The sequence below is a fragment of the Tinamus guttatus genome, unplaced genomic scaffold (genome assembly GCF_059628265.1).
Source record: "Tinamus guttatus ecotype Peru unplaced genomic scaffold, ASM5962826v1 Tinamus_guttatus_pri_ptg000732l, whole genome shotgun sequence".
Taxonomy (NCBI): Eukaryota; Metazoa; Chordata; class Aves; order Tinamiformes; family Tinamidae; genus Tinamus; species Tinamus guttatus.
The window spans coordinates 1033254-1048475 of record NW_028289266.1 but is presented as its reverse complement, the minus strand read 5'-3'; the positions used below and the strand labels follow the sequence as shown (position 1 = coordinate 1048475).

The following is a 15222-nucleotide window of genomic DNA, read 5'->3' as shown; positions in this document are numbered from 1 at the left end:
TCCCTCAACGGAAGGACACTGGACAGATGGACACGCTCTTCTCCCAAATCTCAGCTGGGAAGTACAAGTGCATCATCTATCCCAAATCTGTATTAGCTGACGGCAACACTGGGGAAGAAAAGCACATACAAACTGCTGGGAGGATGAGAGGTGGGGAGCAAGTTCTCCAGCTTCACGCTGATACAGGACATGGACCATATGTGTGGCAACACTGCAGTCTCTGCACCTCCATAGGATCTCCTAGCTGGGGAAAGTGAAGATGAGGAGGAGAAATGGGTGTCCCTGGCTGTGACCAGGGATTGCATGGACTTGTAGGGAGTTGTGGTGCCAGCAGGGAAAGGCCCCTGTGGATCTAGGCAGTGCAAATTGCTGCCAGCTGGTCAGATTGTGGGAGCCAAGGTTACTCCAGCCTGCGCCTAGCTCAGGGAAGATCTAAGGAATGAAGAAAGAGCCGCTTGTTCCCCCAGCACAGAGAAAAATCAGTGAAGCTGGACTTAGATCTGGCTTTAGCCAGGAGAGAGGGGCAGGAAGGGGCTGATCCCTTCCCCCAGGACCTGGAGCGGGGCAGAGGAGGAAGGATGTTCTGCAGCCTGCAGATGAGAGCAGCGGGGAAGGCTGGGCCTGGGGGCAGAAGGTCCTTCTCACAGTGTCCCTGGGCCAGGTGTAGCTGATGGCCAAGTGCAGAGGCGCAGGGTTCCCTGGGAGCAGCCTGGGGGTGCCCGTGCCAGGCAGGACCCAGCAGGAACTCCAGGCAGCCCCTGGGGAGCACAGAGCCTAACACGGGCGGTCCGCCTGACCTCCCCCTGCTGATCCGTGTGGGCTCATGTACCACACCGTCCTCCAGCCCCTGCGTCTCCCACGAGCCTGAGCGGGGGGTGCAGCACAGGGCAGGGGGTCCCACTAGACTCCATCCTTCACCAGGGCTGCGCAGAACCACGCTGGGATGGCAGGGACAGAGCTGAGAGCTGTAGCGAGAACATGGGTGCATCCAACCATGGGGTGGAGCAACTTGTACGGCTGCAAACAGGTGGGACTCGGCAGAGAGACCCACCAGACACGAACATGGCTGCAGGCAGCGGAAGAAATGAGAGGCAGCTCCAGCGTGTTGAGGCTTCACACCACGAAGGAATCGATGCCTAAAGGTAGACGCAGCCTCCTCTCCTCCCTCTTTAATCATAGGCCAAAGACTGCAACCCAAACCATTCATTTCCCGCATTTCCACAGGGATTTCTTGTCAGACCAGTCCTGGCCCCCTGGAGCAGGTGGCGCATTAAAGGCAGAAAGGGCCCAGCAGGCAGGGAGGGCCTGGTGGGGTGCTCAGAGTGAGCTCAGAGGCGCTCGTACCGCCAAACAGCTCCCAGGGCAGAGAGGTGCCCACCCAGAAACGCTCCCCGGCCTGGCGGGAGGGAATGACCCTGCTCCACATCCCAGCTGCTCCTGGACACAGGGAAGGGCTCCGCTCCTGCACAGCCGCAAGCGGAGCTGAGGGTTTAACCCAAGGGGCTCTGAGCAGGTGGAGGCTCTTAGACCTCTTGCAGGAGGGGGCACTCACCCCCCTTCTTCAATCAGGTGTCCCTTGCCCTGTGGTAAAGGCAGAAAGCTCAGGAGAGCTTTATCTTGATACCTTAACAGTAGATAACACTGGGGTTCAAATAACCATAAGGCTGGAGGTCAGTCATGTTTTTGACATCCTCACAGTTAATCTTGCCTCCCCAAATCCTTACACTATTTCACCAGCACTGGCCCGTGCACAGTCCCCCTTAGAGAAGGGTGCCTAAAAAGATCTGTGACTTCACAGTTCTGGCCTGTGTTGGCTGCATGGATCCCATGGCACAAACTCACCTGGGCCAGGGAAGCTGACAGGGTGCACAGCCCCCAGCCCCGCTCTGCTGGCTGCCCCTGCGAGGCAGGCAGGGCTATAGGGGCTACAGCCCCAGCTCAGCCCTTGGCAGCAAATACAGGGGGACCCAACAGAAGCAGGTAGCAGTCCTGCCCCTCTTCCACCTGCTGGCCTTTAACTGAGCTCCTTTACCTGCTCACAGGGTGAGGGGGCAGCAGCGAATCAGGCAGGGGCAAAATGGAAACGGTCAGAGGGTAGAGGATGCCTTAAGTCAATAAAACAAGACAAAGACCATCAAAGCCAGTCTTTAGAGAACATAAAAATGGAGCCAAGGGGATTCACAGCAATTGCTTTATTCTAAATTGCCATTTTGAACAAGAGTTGGAGAAGACAACTGCACCTGCTTGTCAACACGGACTATTGTGCAGTGGCAGTACTACAAATGGCAGAAGATTAGTACTATGAGGAACATTTTTCCAAAACACCTTTGGTAGCAATTTCTTTCTACACAAATGCCAGATATGATGTTTCTTAATTCTCTGTGTTTACAAAGTGTATACTTTACATCCCTTTTGTGTGTGTGTGTGTGTGTGCGTGTGTGTGTGTGTGTGTGCGTGTGTGCGTGTGTGTACACACAAACACTTTGCATACCTTTTATTTCAAACATTTCCACCATCCTAAAGACTTTAATGGTAATTTAAACCAGCTTCTCCTGCCACAGGGAAGAACAGTTCTGTCTGAACTCTCAAATGCATTAAAAGGTTGGAAAATTATTCTTTAAAGAACTACAAAACCCTAACAGAGACTGGACAAGTAGTTAGAGTACTGTTTAAATCCCAACTGTTTGCTACTGTGCATTACTGTAAGATAATGAACACTGTGGGAATTCCTCATGGTGGGAAGTGCCGTACACCCACATGCCACAAAGCGAAGGCTCCCAGCAGCCACGGAGGGATCATGGGGCTTTCTAGAAAGAAAACAAAGTGTCTGTAAATGGTAGTATAATTTACTACTCAAACTGTTCATTTTACATCCCCTAAGCAGACCATCTTGGATGCTGAAAAGATGAGAAGAAAAGACATGCATAGAAAAATATCCTCCTGTTTGACTGCTCCAGAGACATAAATGATTACAGTCTGCCCTTATGCAGGGACACAGCAGGATATCTCACCTTACTCAGAAGCGCGAAAAACTCTAAAAACTGATTTTGTGCTTTTCAGGCTGTAACAGGTCCTCAAATAGGACTTCATTAGCTTCAGATCCTGTGATCATAGCTTACCACAAGGAAATTTCCCTGCATTCCTCTACCATCCAATTACTTTTTCCCCACTTTTTCTGGTAAAAGTCCAGAGAAATCACTCTAGACACCATGTAATCCTGAAAACAGTAATACGTACTGTTTCTTTGCAAAAACAGGACACGTCCTTATGGTGCAGGGTAGAAATTCTTGGGAAGTATTGTGTTGTGCAGTTCCTAACCTCCACTGAAACGGGACTAGCCATGTTCCTGCTACACCAAGGCCTGAACTCACACAAAGTCACAATTTATACAGGGTGTTTCTCCCTTTGCCCAGCATACCTGGAATCATCCTTTCTCCTCATTTCTCCTCAAGTACAAGACATCATCAAGCAAAGGATGCAACTCTGAAGGAAACTTTGGCAAATACACACATTTGTTTTAAAGCATCAGACTGAAGGTCAAGATTTCTGTGGTGGGTGCAACTCTCCATGCTGCCACCTCCTGCTCTTGCTTGTCTGAGGACCGTGACGCACAGTGGCCCTCATTACAACTGCCCCCATTTCAACTAATGAAGCTGCTCATTAGTTGTATGTGCTGCCAAGAGATTGAGCAGAGCTCTGAGCTCAGAACAGGAACCTGATCAGCCAATCCTCTCCTTAAAACCATCCTCCCCAATACTTAAGGTAATGGCTACTTCAAAAGACCTCTTCAAAAGGCTGCTCCCAAGCGACAGAAACAAACACGACTTCACCAGTTGTGCAGGCAGTTCATCCATGCTGCCATGTGACAAGTGAACCTGCAGATGTTTGCTAGGCCCTGTGTTCTTCCTGTTAATCACTGCTGCCTGAGGAGGGGAAGATTTCTGAGCTGGTGCACTGTAACTCTACAAAGCCCATTTATTGAAGAGCAGTGACTATTAATAAAGATCACCAAAGGCAGGTGACGTTAGCTCACGGAACCCATTTGGTTAGTATTGCAAATGTTGCAAAACAGTCATGTGTGGTCAGGTCTCCAGCATACAGAGACTTGCAGTCAGCTCCAGGGAAATCTCTGTCATCATCATCAGCTCTGTGTTCCCAGAAAGCCAGAAAAGGACCATTTGGTGCAGGGAGTGACCAGATTTTCATAAATGAAGAGATCAGGGAGAAGAGACTAACTCTCCAAACTGTGACAAGTTTAGCTTGTGAAAGGAAGGAAAATACAAAAATTTCCTCCACTCTCCAACTCAGAACAGCCTTTGCTGGAACAGCACTCATCACCTCAGGAGAAACATTCACCTACAAGCAAGTTTCAGCTTTGTTTGGCAAACTCAGCTCGACAGTATGAAAACTGCACCACCACTGGTAATCATGAGTTGCTCTAAGCTAGAAACAGTCACTTATTTCTCAAAGGCCCTTTTGAAGCCTTTGTTTTCCTGATAATGGTGAAATATGGTCTGTAATTTCAGTGTCAGGCACTCCAACAAGAGAAGTTGCCACATCCTCACGCAGTTTGAAATATCGATTTCCACCCCTCCTCTCCAGAAGAGCCATCTTTGGCAGCGCTAGTTCTACAGATAATTCGGAGGCAGCTGATTAGAGAATCAGAGGGGTAGGAGAGTGGGGCTGCTTAAGTTGGCTCCCCTATTTTTGGGTGTCTGTCAAGACTATGAAACAGGAGAAAGCACACAGAAGAGGTCTCCAAGAAAGGATACAGAAGATGATCCATGGACCAGATACCTAGAAAGCTGCTCTCAAGACCTAGTGTTTTACCTAGTGCCTCTCCAGTCTACACAGTGGTGGCCACAAAACATCGCTACAGCAGGAGATTCTGCTAACCATCATCGTCTACAGAAGTCACAGTGTTGAGACCACACATGCACATTACTTACAGCCTTCACTGCCAGGGCATACGGAGAGGACTTAGGGACACGTAAACCTGGAGGCAGGGAATTCTTAGGTTCCAAAGTGGTACTGGAAAGGAAAGACATCAGTCAGTTCCCCTGGCAAACCCACTTGCCCAAACAGGTAATGCTGAGCCAGCAGCACAGAAACATTCACTGTTAATTAAAGTTTCCCTCCTCCCAGGATTCAGTTTTGGCAGCCCATGGCCAACCACTGAGGCTGCCTTGGAAGCACGCAGCAATATTCATCTTTACAAAACCTGGCTATAAGAAACCCAACTCCTCTCTCCTTACCCATTTATGCCATAGTCTGCCATGCCCTGAACAAATGGAGAAGTCAAGTGCTCCAGGGACTCTGCAAAAGGAAACACATGTTGTGGCTCAGAACCAAGAACCATCCCTGCAGATAAGCAGTGTCACTGTCATATTTCTACACGTTCAGGAGGAAATAAGAATGGATCTCATGAAGGACAGAAGCATCTGGCTTGTGACATTTAACCAAGCAAAGTAAAAGTCACTATCTGTTCATTTTCATCATTGCACAGAGGAAACAAAAGCCTCTCTGGGAAGGAACAGCCCTTTGGAGGAATCGCCATGCCAGTTGTGGTGGTCATGTAGAATAGCTCTGTTGGGAACAGTTTTCCAGGTAAGGATATGCTTGGGTTCAGGAATGACCACAATGAGATCATGGTACAAGGGAGACCTAAGCAAAGGCACTGTTCCAGGTAAAGTTGGAGGACAACATTGGAGTTTTCCTCACCTGTATCCCAGTCTTCATCACATGGAGGTGTCTGCCACGTGCTCAGAGAATTCATCTGCCTTCTCTGGAAGTCACCGGTCTCACTGGCTTCAGGGAGAGAGAAAACCTGATGACTACCATCAACCCAGCTTCAGGAGTATAAGGTACTTCGGATCAAGCTACAAACAGCTCTTGGCCTTAGAGAGGAACCCCCCACAATGCAAACAGGCTGCATTTGCTGATCCCAGGAGCCAGATGTCGAGACTCGCATGCTTCAGTGTGTGCAGCTGAATAACCGTGCGGCTTTTTCAACAAGTAGGAAACTCTCTGGCGTGTGAGACTTGCTGACAGAAATGTGAGCAGAGAGGAAACCTGTTTCCAGGAAGGGAGGCATCACCAGAAGCCTAGGGACAGCTCTACATGAGGCTGAGGGCTGCTGTATCATGGCAGTAGTTTCACAGGCATTTTAGGGGAGGACAGTGAATAAGGCAAGATGTCTTTCTAAGTAATCTGGGGGTTTTGCACAAACCTTCCAGCCAGTCTCACTGGGATGGAGGACAAAGGAAGCTGCCCCATTTCTTGTTGGGAGGGAGCTACTCAGACTGCTCTGCAGGAGAAGAGCTGCAGGGATTTTGGTGGAGAATTACTTTTCTCAGAGCACCAGTGTCAGGCTGCAACAAGGGCAGATCAGCAAAAGAGAGGTCCTCTAGCAAAAGGAGGTCCATTTTTCTGCTCACTAAAGATCCTAGCTCCTGCTAGAGGTACTTCCATCTGCAGTTTATGGCAGCACCTTTTTATTCAAGGAATCTGGTAACAAATAGTTTTCCATTTGCTTTCCACAGCCGCAGGACTCCCACAAGGCAACGCAAAAAAAATGAAGGGAATGTGACTTGTTTCCAAACACTCCTCTGAGTCACAAAACTACAGACAACATGGGGCTTCCTGTTTTCCAGTTATTCTCGGAGCAGTCCTTACAAACAAGGCACGTTTGTCCCAAGTGTGAAAACATGTGTGGCTCTTACCTATTTCTTCCTCGATGAACCGTTTGTCATTGCAATTTGATATGTGATCGCGCAGGTCAGCTTGAGGAACCAGGTGGCGGGCGTTGAAGGGGCGCGTGGACAACTCCTTTGCAACCTGAGGGCAGCTCTAGGCAAAAGAAACCCAGAACATGTGCAGAACCCACTACATACACTCACCCTGTCTTCTCTATTGATTAGCAAAAGGCTTTGGAGATCTCAATTCCTGACAATGTTAAAAGGCAGACTAAACAAGGAGAGTTAAGACATGGCTCAAACACCCACTGTAAGTGTGTGGGGAAACTCACTCACCTGCTCTCTAAAGTGCAGCTGATTGGGAAAAACAAACTACCTTTGAACTGATTCAAGAGAAACCACCCTCGGCTAAATTCCCCACAACTTGCTGCAATGCTGGCAATACGGTTGCATGGTTTAAATCACAGAGGCAATGCACTTACAAACAACAGGGCCGAGACAGCAAGCACATCTCAACCATTTAGACAATTTTAAACAGGCAGACACAAAGGCAGAAAAATTCCTTATGCCTTTCAAAACAACCACAGAGCTGGCTAGCATTGGACCTGCAGGCTTTGGGGCAGAGCACTGTCATTTAGGTAACATCTTAACACAGGTACTGGTTCTGCTGGCTGTGCTCATCAACCACTATTGTAAATTGTTCCATCCTTTGAAACAAACGCTGTCAGAAAAGCGGGATTTACCACCATCCCAGGCCCTGCCAGGGCTTTGCTGGCACTATCTTGCTGTGCAGGTATCTCATTTGTGCGAAAGTCATGGTTGCAAAGCCTTGTGAATACCAGCTTTAGTTACTCCAAGTGGGAAACAGTCACTTATTCCTCAAAGTCCCCTTCTTTTGCTGCTAGTGTTGATGATTTCAGCATCAGGCACTCCAGCAAGAGAGGCTCTCTCCCTCCTACCTCCTCATGCAGCCCAAGAAATACTTTGCCCCCCCTCTTCTCTACAGTACTGTCATCTTACGCAGTGCCAGCTACACCCCTGCCCTGGGTTAGCAAGGTCTGACATTAAGTGCAGCTGCACAAAGCAAGAAAATGATCTGGATTAAAAGGCAGGGAGGAGAAGTGGGTAGTTTGGATAATTTGGAGGCACTTGGTTACAGACACAGTCAAATTGGTGGGGCAGTGGGGCTGCTTAAGTTGGCACCCCTGTAAATCAGGTCTGCCAAGACTAAGAACAACAAAAAGCACAGGAGATGCCTCAAAGAAAGGACACAGAGAATGACCTATGCAGGAGAGTACTTAGAAAGCTGCTCTCAAGCAGGCCTGCACAGAGCACCCTTCCTGTCTCCAGCAGTGGCCATAAAGCAGTGCTGCAGGAGATTTTGATAGCTGCTGTCATCTACAGAAGTCACAGTGTCAAGGCCACTCACACACATCACTTACAGGCTTCCTTGCCATGGCATACGGAGAGGACTTGGGGGCACGTAAACCTGGAGGCAGGTAACTCTTACGCTCCAACGTGGTGCTGAAACGCAAAGACTTCAGTCAGTTCTCTTGGCAAACCCCTTTGTTCGAAGTGCTGCATTTTATACCGTACTGGGGAGAGCAGGGGCACAAGGGGAGGGTACTCCGGGGTGGATGCATCACCCACAGAATGTGCTGCCATCCACTGCCTTGTGCACAGGCTGCAGAGCTGGGCAGAGAGGCACCTCATGGAGCTCAAGAAAGCAAAGTGCACGGTACTGCCCCGAAGGAGAAAGAACCCCATGCAGCAGTACAGGCTGGGGGTTGACCTGCTGGAGAGCAGCTCTGCAAAGAACAAACTGTGGGTGCTCATGGACAAGTTAACCATGAGGCAGCAACATGTCCTTGTGGCCAAGAAGGCTACTGCTCTCCTGAGGTGCCTTAGGAAGTCTTGCCAGCAGTGCTGTGGGATGTGATCCTCAGCCCTGCTGAGGCCACATGGCGTGTCTTCTGTGTGGTCCTGGGCTCCCCAGTACAAGAGAGACCTGGAACTGCTGGAGATAGTCTAGCATAGGACTGTGAAGATCATTAGGGGACTGGTGCAGCTCTCCTGTGAGGAAAGGCTGAGGGAGCAGGGCTGAGCCTGCAAAGGGAGAGACTGAGAGGGGGATGTCCTCAGTGTGCACTGATTTCTTAAGTGAGGCTGTCCAGTATGGGGCCAGCCTATTTTCAGTGGTGCCCAGCCCCAGGCCAAGAGGCAATGGCTACAAACTCAAAAACAGGAAATTCCATCTTAATATGTGGAAAAAAATCTTCCCTGTGAGCAGGGCACAGCCTGGGAACCAGGTGCCCAGAGAGACTGTGGATTCTTCTCCTCAGGAGTCGTTCAAAATTTGCCTGTGCAGTGTCCCATACAGGGTGCTCTAGCTGACCCTGCGTATGCAGGAGGTGGAGCAGAGGTTCCATCAGACCTGAAGGGTTCTGCGAGTCTGTGGTTGTGGGCTGCTTAAACGGTGGGGTACTTGGAAGGGCTATATGCTCCAATACCACTAGAAAACTTCTGAGAAAACATAGAGCTATTATGTAAAGCCAGAAAATCCCGCTGTCTCATTCCTTACAGGAGCAGAGGTGCATCACCACCAGCCAAGCCATTCAGTTTTGGCAGCTCATGGCCAACCACTGAGGCTGCCTTGGAAGCACGCAGCAATATTCATCTTTACAAAACCTGGCTGTAAGAAACCCAACTCCTCTCTCCTTACCCGTTTATGCCATAGTCTGCCATGCCCTGAACAAATGGAGAAGTCAAGTGCTCCAGGGACTCTGCAAAAGGAAACACATGTTGTGGCTCAGAACCAAGAACCCTGCAGATGAGCAGTGTCGCTGTCATATTTCTACACGTTCAGGAGGAAATAAGAATGGATCTCATGAAGGACAGAAGCATCTGGCTTGTGACATTTAACCAAGCAAAGTAAAAGTCATTATCTGTTCATTTTCATCATCGCATAAAGGAAACAAAAGCCTCTATACGCATAAATACCTGAGAAAAGAATGTAGAGAGGATGGGGCCAAACTCCTCTCGGTGGTGACCAGTGAAAGGACAAAGGATAATGGGTACAAGTTGAAATACGGGAAGTTCCACCTCCATGTGAGGAAGAACTGCTTTCCTGTGAGAGTGCCAGAGCCCTGGAACAGGCTGCCCAGAGAGGCTGTGGAGGCTCCTGCTCTGGAGATCTTCCAAACCCATCTGGATACCACCCTGTGCCACATGCTCTGGGTGTCCCTGCTGGAGCAAGGGGTTTGGACTGGATGATCTCTAGGGTTCCCTTTCAACCTCAACCGTTCTGGGATTCTGTGAACAGGCCTTTGGGGGTACCACCACACCAACCATGACAAGCATGTAGAATATCTGCTAGGAACAGTTTTCTAAGCAGGGAAATGTGTGGGTTCAGGAATTACCCCAGAGCATGCTACAAGGGAGAGCTAAGTGAAGGCACCTCTGGGCTCTCACTGTTCAAGGAGAGTTGAAGACAGGATGAGGGTGAAGGCAGATGTGGAAGTTCCTCACCTGTATCCCAGTCTTCATCGCACGGAGGTGCCTGCCACGTGCTCACAGAATTCATCTGCCTTCTCTGGAAGTCACTGGCCTCACTCGCTTCAGAGAGAGAAAACCTGATGACTACAATCAACCCAGCTTCAGAAGCATGAGGCACTTTGGATCAAAAGTCTCCAGTGCCTGAGAACTGGTGGCATAAGTGCTTTAGCAGAGAGGAAACCTGCTTCCACGAAGGGAGACAGGACCAATAACCTCAGGGCAAATCTACATTTGTTGCAAAAATACTGTAATGTTGCAGTAGATACCTAGTAATTGTAGGGGACAGAAATGACACCGCATAATGCAGGATGCCTAAGTAATCTGCAGGTTTTGCACACACCCTCCAGCCAGTCTCACTGGGATGGAACACAAACAACATGGGGCTTCCTGTTTTCCAGTTATTCTCGGAGCAGTCCTTACAAACAAGGCACGTTTGTCCCAGGTGTGAACACATGTGTGGCTCTTACCTATTTCTTCCTCGATGAACCGTTTGTCATTGCAATTTGATATGTGATCGCGCAGGTCAGCTTGAGGAACCAGGTGGCGGGCGTTGAAGGGGCACGTGGACAACTCCTTTGCAACCTGAGGGTAGCTCTAGGCAAAAGAAACCCGGAACACGTGCAGGACCCACTACATACACTTACCCTGTCTTCTCTATTGATTAACAAAAGGCTTTGGAGATCTCAATTCCTGACATTGCTAAAAGGCAGACTAAACAAGGAGAGTTAAGACATGGCTCAAACACCCACTGTAAGTGCGTGGGGAAACTCACTCACCTGCTCTCTAAAGTGCAGCTGATTGGGAAAAATGAACCATCCTTGAACTGATTCACGTGAAACCACCCTCTGCTAAACCTCAGTTGCGCAGATGCAACTCCCGTGGAAACAACAGGGCCGAGATATGAAGCCCATCTCAACCATTCAGATGTTTTTAAACAGAAGGACAAGTGGCTTGTTGTGCCCTCACAACCTTCATCTTCTGCACCAGCTAGACTGGAGCTACCTTGTGCCAGCTGTTCCAGCCGTGTTGTCACACCCTCTCCTGAGCTATCAGGAGTTGACTGGCTCCTCTTAAACAGGGTCGTCTCTTTCTGTGGCAAGGCTGCATTTTGATGCATGGGGCGAGGGCGGGGGGGGAGAAAAGAGTGGTAAAGCCTTTATTGGATTTTATGCATGGAGTTTGCTCACACTCAAAGGGAATTCAAGAGATCAAGAAGCAGGAAGGTCAATCTCTGCTCAGACACAGCAAGAGCCTCCAGTGCAAGGGGCATTTCAGGTAAGATGTGATTAGAACTTTTGAGCTCTTCTTGAATCTAATACAGCAGCTCCCTATGTGATCCACAGTCTGATGGGTGACACTATCTTACCTCCCCCCAATTAGTTAATCTTCCCAAACCAGTCACCTGTTAGGTAAAACACAGACCAAAACAACAGGTCAACATTACTCACTCGACCCACACGCTCATTATTACCACAGTCTACCTGGGCTGAACAAGAGGAATTTAAGCCTCTTGAATTCAGAAGGGAATTTCCTCTTTTCTTACTCTGTTTTTAAAAACTACTTGCTCAATCAAAACAAATCAGTTTTAAGTACTGGTATCAATTCACACACTGCACACCTTTATCCTCACTGGAAGATACAACACTCCTATAGTATTTTAAAAACATACTGGTGAACTTTAGGGGAAACAATTAGTTTTTAATCAAAGACCCAAAGCCCAGTCTGCCTTCCCTTCTGCTTGCAAAACTCAGTAATCCTTGACAGGTTAAAAATCAGCCAAACAAAATGCATTAGGACACAGGTGAGGAGAAAGGAAAGCATCCTATTATATGATTCATATTCAAATTCTGCATAAATGTTGAGGGTGGTGGGGGAAAGACTCTTCCATAGGTGCTAAATCAAAGACTAGCAGTTTCTGTGAGATGGAAGATAAATAGTTATTAGCAATACGAAGGAAACTGCTAGGCAGCTGTTCTGCTTCAGGCACTGAAAAGCAGAAAGAATTTCAATGGCAAATTATCTCTGCTCCGTCCTGTTTGAAAGCGCGCATGTAACTTGGCCTGCATTCTCTCCCCAAATTGCAAACACTTAACGTAACCTGTGTGTGCTGCAAGATCTTCTCCTTGACCTACCTGAAAAGAACCTATTTCTTCTCAGCACAGCCACATTGGTGTCATGTGAATTAATATGCACTCAAAGTTATTATTGAGTGAACCACAAAAAAAAAAAAAGAGCAAGAGAAATACAGGCTAAATGAAGCTATGTGGCACAAAGTTACTCCAGCCAGACAGGTCTTACTGACACACACACAACTAGCAGCATTCAGTGCCTTGCTGAGCAGTTTCACTTACCTTCCTGCATTTTACAAGGTGATAGGGAAACCGGCGGGCTCTGATTTGATGATGCTTATCATATGGGCATTGCACTAATCTTTCTGGATCCAAAATATCTAGTAGGATATAAGAATAGAGAGAAAACAAAATAAATAGAAAAATGAGATCCCATAGCATCATTAACAGTGAAGTTTAAAACAAACAAACACCCCTACATCTGAGCTATGCCCTTAGGGAATTAAACCAGCTGCTCTTAGTCTGAAACTAATTGCTTTGCATAAATAAATTCATTTTGAAGCCGAACGTGACTGGCATGCAAGTCAAAAGCGACACAGAGTAGTCAGCAGCACGGTGTGTGACAACCCCTCAAGTTACCTCGTTAGCTGAGTGTGCACAGCTAACATTTGAGGTGAATGGGAAGGGTGGCACTTCTCCAGCTACCTTACCACTCAGAGAGAACCAGCAGCACGACACACTGGGGCCCTCGAGATCACTGCTGATCCAAACACTATCTTTTTCAACCAAAAGCTAACCTTGCTGGAGGAAAGACACCAAAAAATACAGTTTTATTTCTGAGGAAGCACATCTTGGTGCACATCCAAGTTATGTTTTTCAAAGCCATTCAGTGATTTAGGGGCTGAAAAACTATCAGAACTTCTAAAGGGTGCAAAAATGTGCGAACCACAAAGTGGCAGAAAAGCCAGGATAAGCACTGTGGGTTTTTTGTCTGCAGCTCTGCCACTCACCCGCATGCCAGTCTCCCTTCAACCAACTTAGCTCATTACAACAGCTGAAAACTAAACACTCTCTCCTCATTAGGAAGCCTAACAAGCCTTGCCCCGGTTCAGCTGCCAACAAAAGAGCCAGGGGTGGTTCTGCTCCCTGAACTGGCTCTACAGGGGTTCAGAGGAAGAGGACGGGCCCAAGGAGGAGTGGGGGGGGGGGGGGGGGATGGAACCTCCCCACAGTACAGGACATAGCAGAACAACCCCAGCAGGTAAAAAGGCTCAACACAGTTAAGTCACTCGATTCCCACTCTTCCTGGCCGCCAGACCCCACGGGCACCACAGACAGGCCTGGCACGGGGGCCGCGCTGGATACGCAGACAGACCCAGCGACCTGCAGCGGCCGCCTCGGACAGGGCCTGGCTGGAGGTGCCCGGGCCCGGTCCCGCCGCACCTGCCTCCCCGCGGCACAGAGAGCTCCGCGAGGCGGCCGGGGACGGGGCCGTGGGGTAGAAGGGCCCAGGCCGGGCCCGGCCGCCTCACCGAACTCCTCCTCCACCTCCATGGCCGGCGCCGCCTCAGCGCCGAGCGGCCGCGTGCGCGGAGCTGCCAGCGCGCCTGCGCGGGCCGTTTCCTAGCGACCGCCCCGGTAAGGGTGGGCCGTTGCCGCGGTAACCAGCCCCTGGGCCCCGCCCCTCCCCTCGCGGCCCGGCGCCCGCCCCGCCCCGCGCTGCCCGGGTCGCTTGAGCGGGCCCTGCCCCGAGCGCGGCGCGGGGGCTGCGGGCCCGGCGGGCCCGGCGCGGGGCGCACGCGGTGCAGCCGGGCAGCCCGGTGGCACGGGCTGGTTTTCAGTGCAACTCACTGCCGGCTTTCTCGCCGGTACTTCACCAGTTGGCCCATAAGGATGTTATGGCAGATAGTGTTTGCTAAAGCTGAGACAAACAGCATCCGCTCCTCTGCTCCCATCCACCAAAGCCACTCAACCTCATATGAGGTTGGTTAAATTCAATTTCTCTTTTGTAAATCCATGGTAACTACTTTCCTGTTCTTCATGTGTCTGGATGACTTATGTGCTAGAATCTAGATAGTTTTGCACAAAGAAAATACATTTGTTTTTTCCCTAGGACTGAGAACAGTCCCTTCTCCTCTGCACCTTTTCCCTCTATCCCTCTTCTTTTCTCCCGCAGGACAATGTGTGCTCACAGTCTAGGCTTCCCAAGGTGACATGTCCCTAAAAGTGGCTTCAGACAAGGAGAATTTGGATTATAATGTTGACTCATGTGGTTGTGAGCAAAGGTGCTGATCCTCAATCCCCAGATTTCTGTGGGCAGGGGAAAAGATGCACTGGAGTGTTTCCCACTGTTTTAGTTAGAAGTTTCTGGGCAAGGTTTTCTGGCGGTAAATACGACCTAACAAAATGCCAGAAAAAAACTTAAAAATTACCAGTGCTTTCTAGTACTAGCAAAAGTAGAGCCAACTTAACTGGCAGGAGAGGTTATGCTTCTAGGATCATAATAATAAACTCCGGAAGAGTAAGGGCTTTTCTTGAAAGGAAATAGTAAGAAAGGCCCTTTTCCTGCAAGGTGAACATGGTTCTACCCATCTTTTTGTCTGTAAACATAAGTAAAATACAAAAATGCTTCCAGAAATGTGAGCTAGACTAAATCCAACAAGGAATAGAGATGTGTACCTGGATACAGACTCTTGCAGTGAACTGTTTCTCATTGGAATTGATATATAACACAGAGCAGGATCAAAAGGTCTGACCATGATGATCAGAAGGAGCAGGATTATATTTTGCGTTTCCTTCACCCAAGGGCTCACACATGGGCCTGAGCCTTTTGTTGCCATTTTGTTGCCATGCATGTTTCTCAATCAAGTGAATAATTGAGATGGGCATTGACAGAGAGTCCA

General features: G+C 49.1%; 1 protein-coding gene across 1 annotated transcript; it reads right to left on the bottom strand.

Annotated features, from left to right (window-relative positions):
• Positions 1-2771: 2771 nt before the first annotated feature.
• GTSF1 (gametocyte specific factor 1) lies at positions 2772-13893 on the bottom strand. Its single transcript, XM_088537140.1, has 11 exons — positions 13852-13893; positions 12602-12699; positions 10718-10844; positions 10224-10310; positions 9418-9478; positions 8138-8219; positions 6723-6849; positions 5722-5808; positions 5256-5316; positions 4950-5031; positions 2772-2807 (listed from the first exon to the last, which is right to left on the bottom strand). Exons 1-11 carry the CDS (start codon positions 13871-13873, stop codon positions 2796-2798), a joined length of 846 nt encoding a protein of 281 aa, XP_088393266.1. The 5' UTR covers positions 13874-13893; the 3' UTR covers positions 2772-2795.
• Between the last annotated feature and the right edge of the window lie 1329 nt (positions 13894-15222).

Bases quoted from the DNA above. Each gene is read 5' to 3' on its own strand.
- GTSF1 (XM_088537140.1), bottom strand. From the start codon at position 13,873: ATGGAGGTGGAGGAGGAGTTCG. The intron at 12,700-13,851 runs GTGAGGCGGCCG...ATATCCTACTAG, and splicing joins GGAGGTGGAGGAGGAGTTCG to ATATTTTGGATCCAGAAAGA. The intron at 5,032-5,255 runs GTAAGGAGAGAG...TTTCCTTTCCAG, and splicing joins GCAGACTATGGCATAAATGG to TACCACTTTGGAACCTAAGA.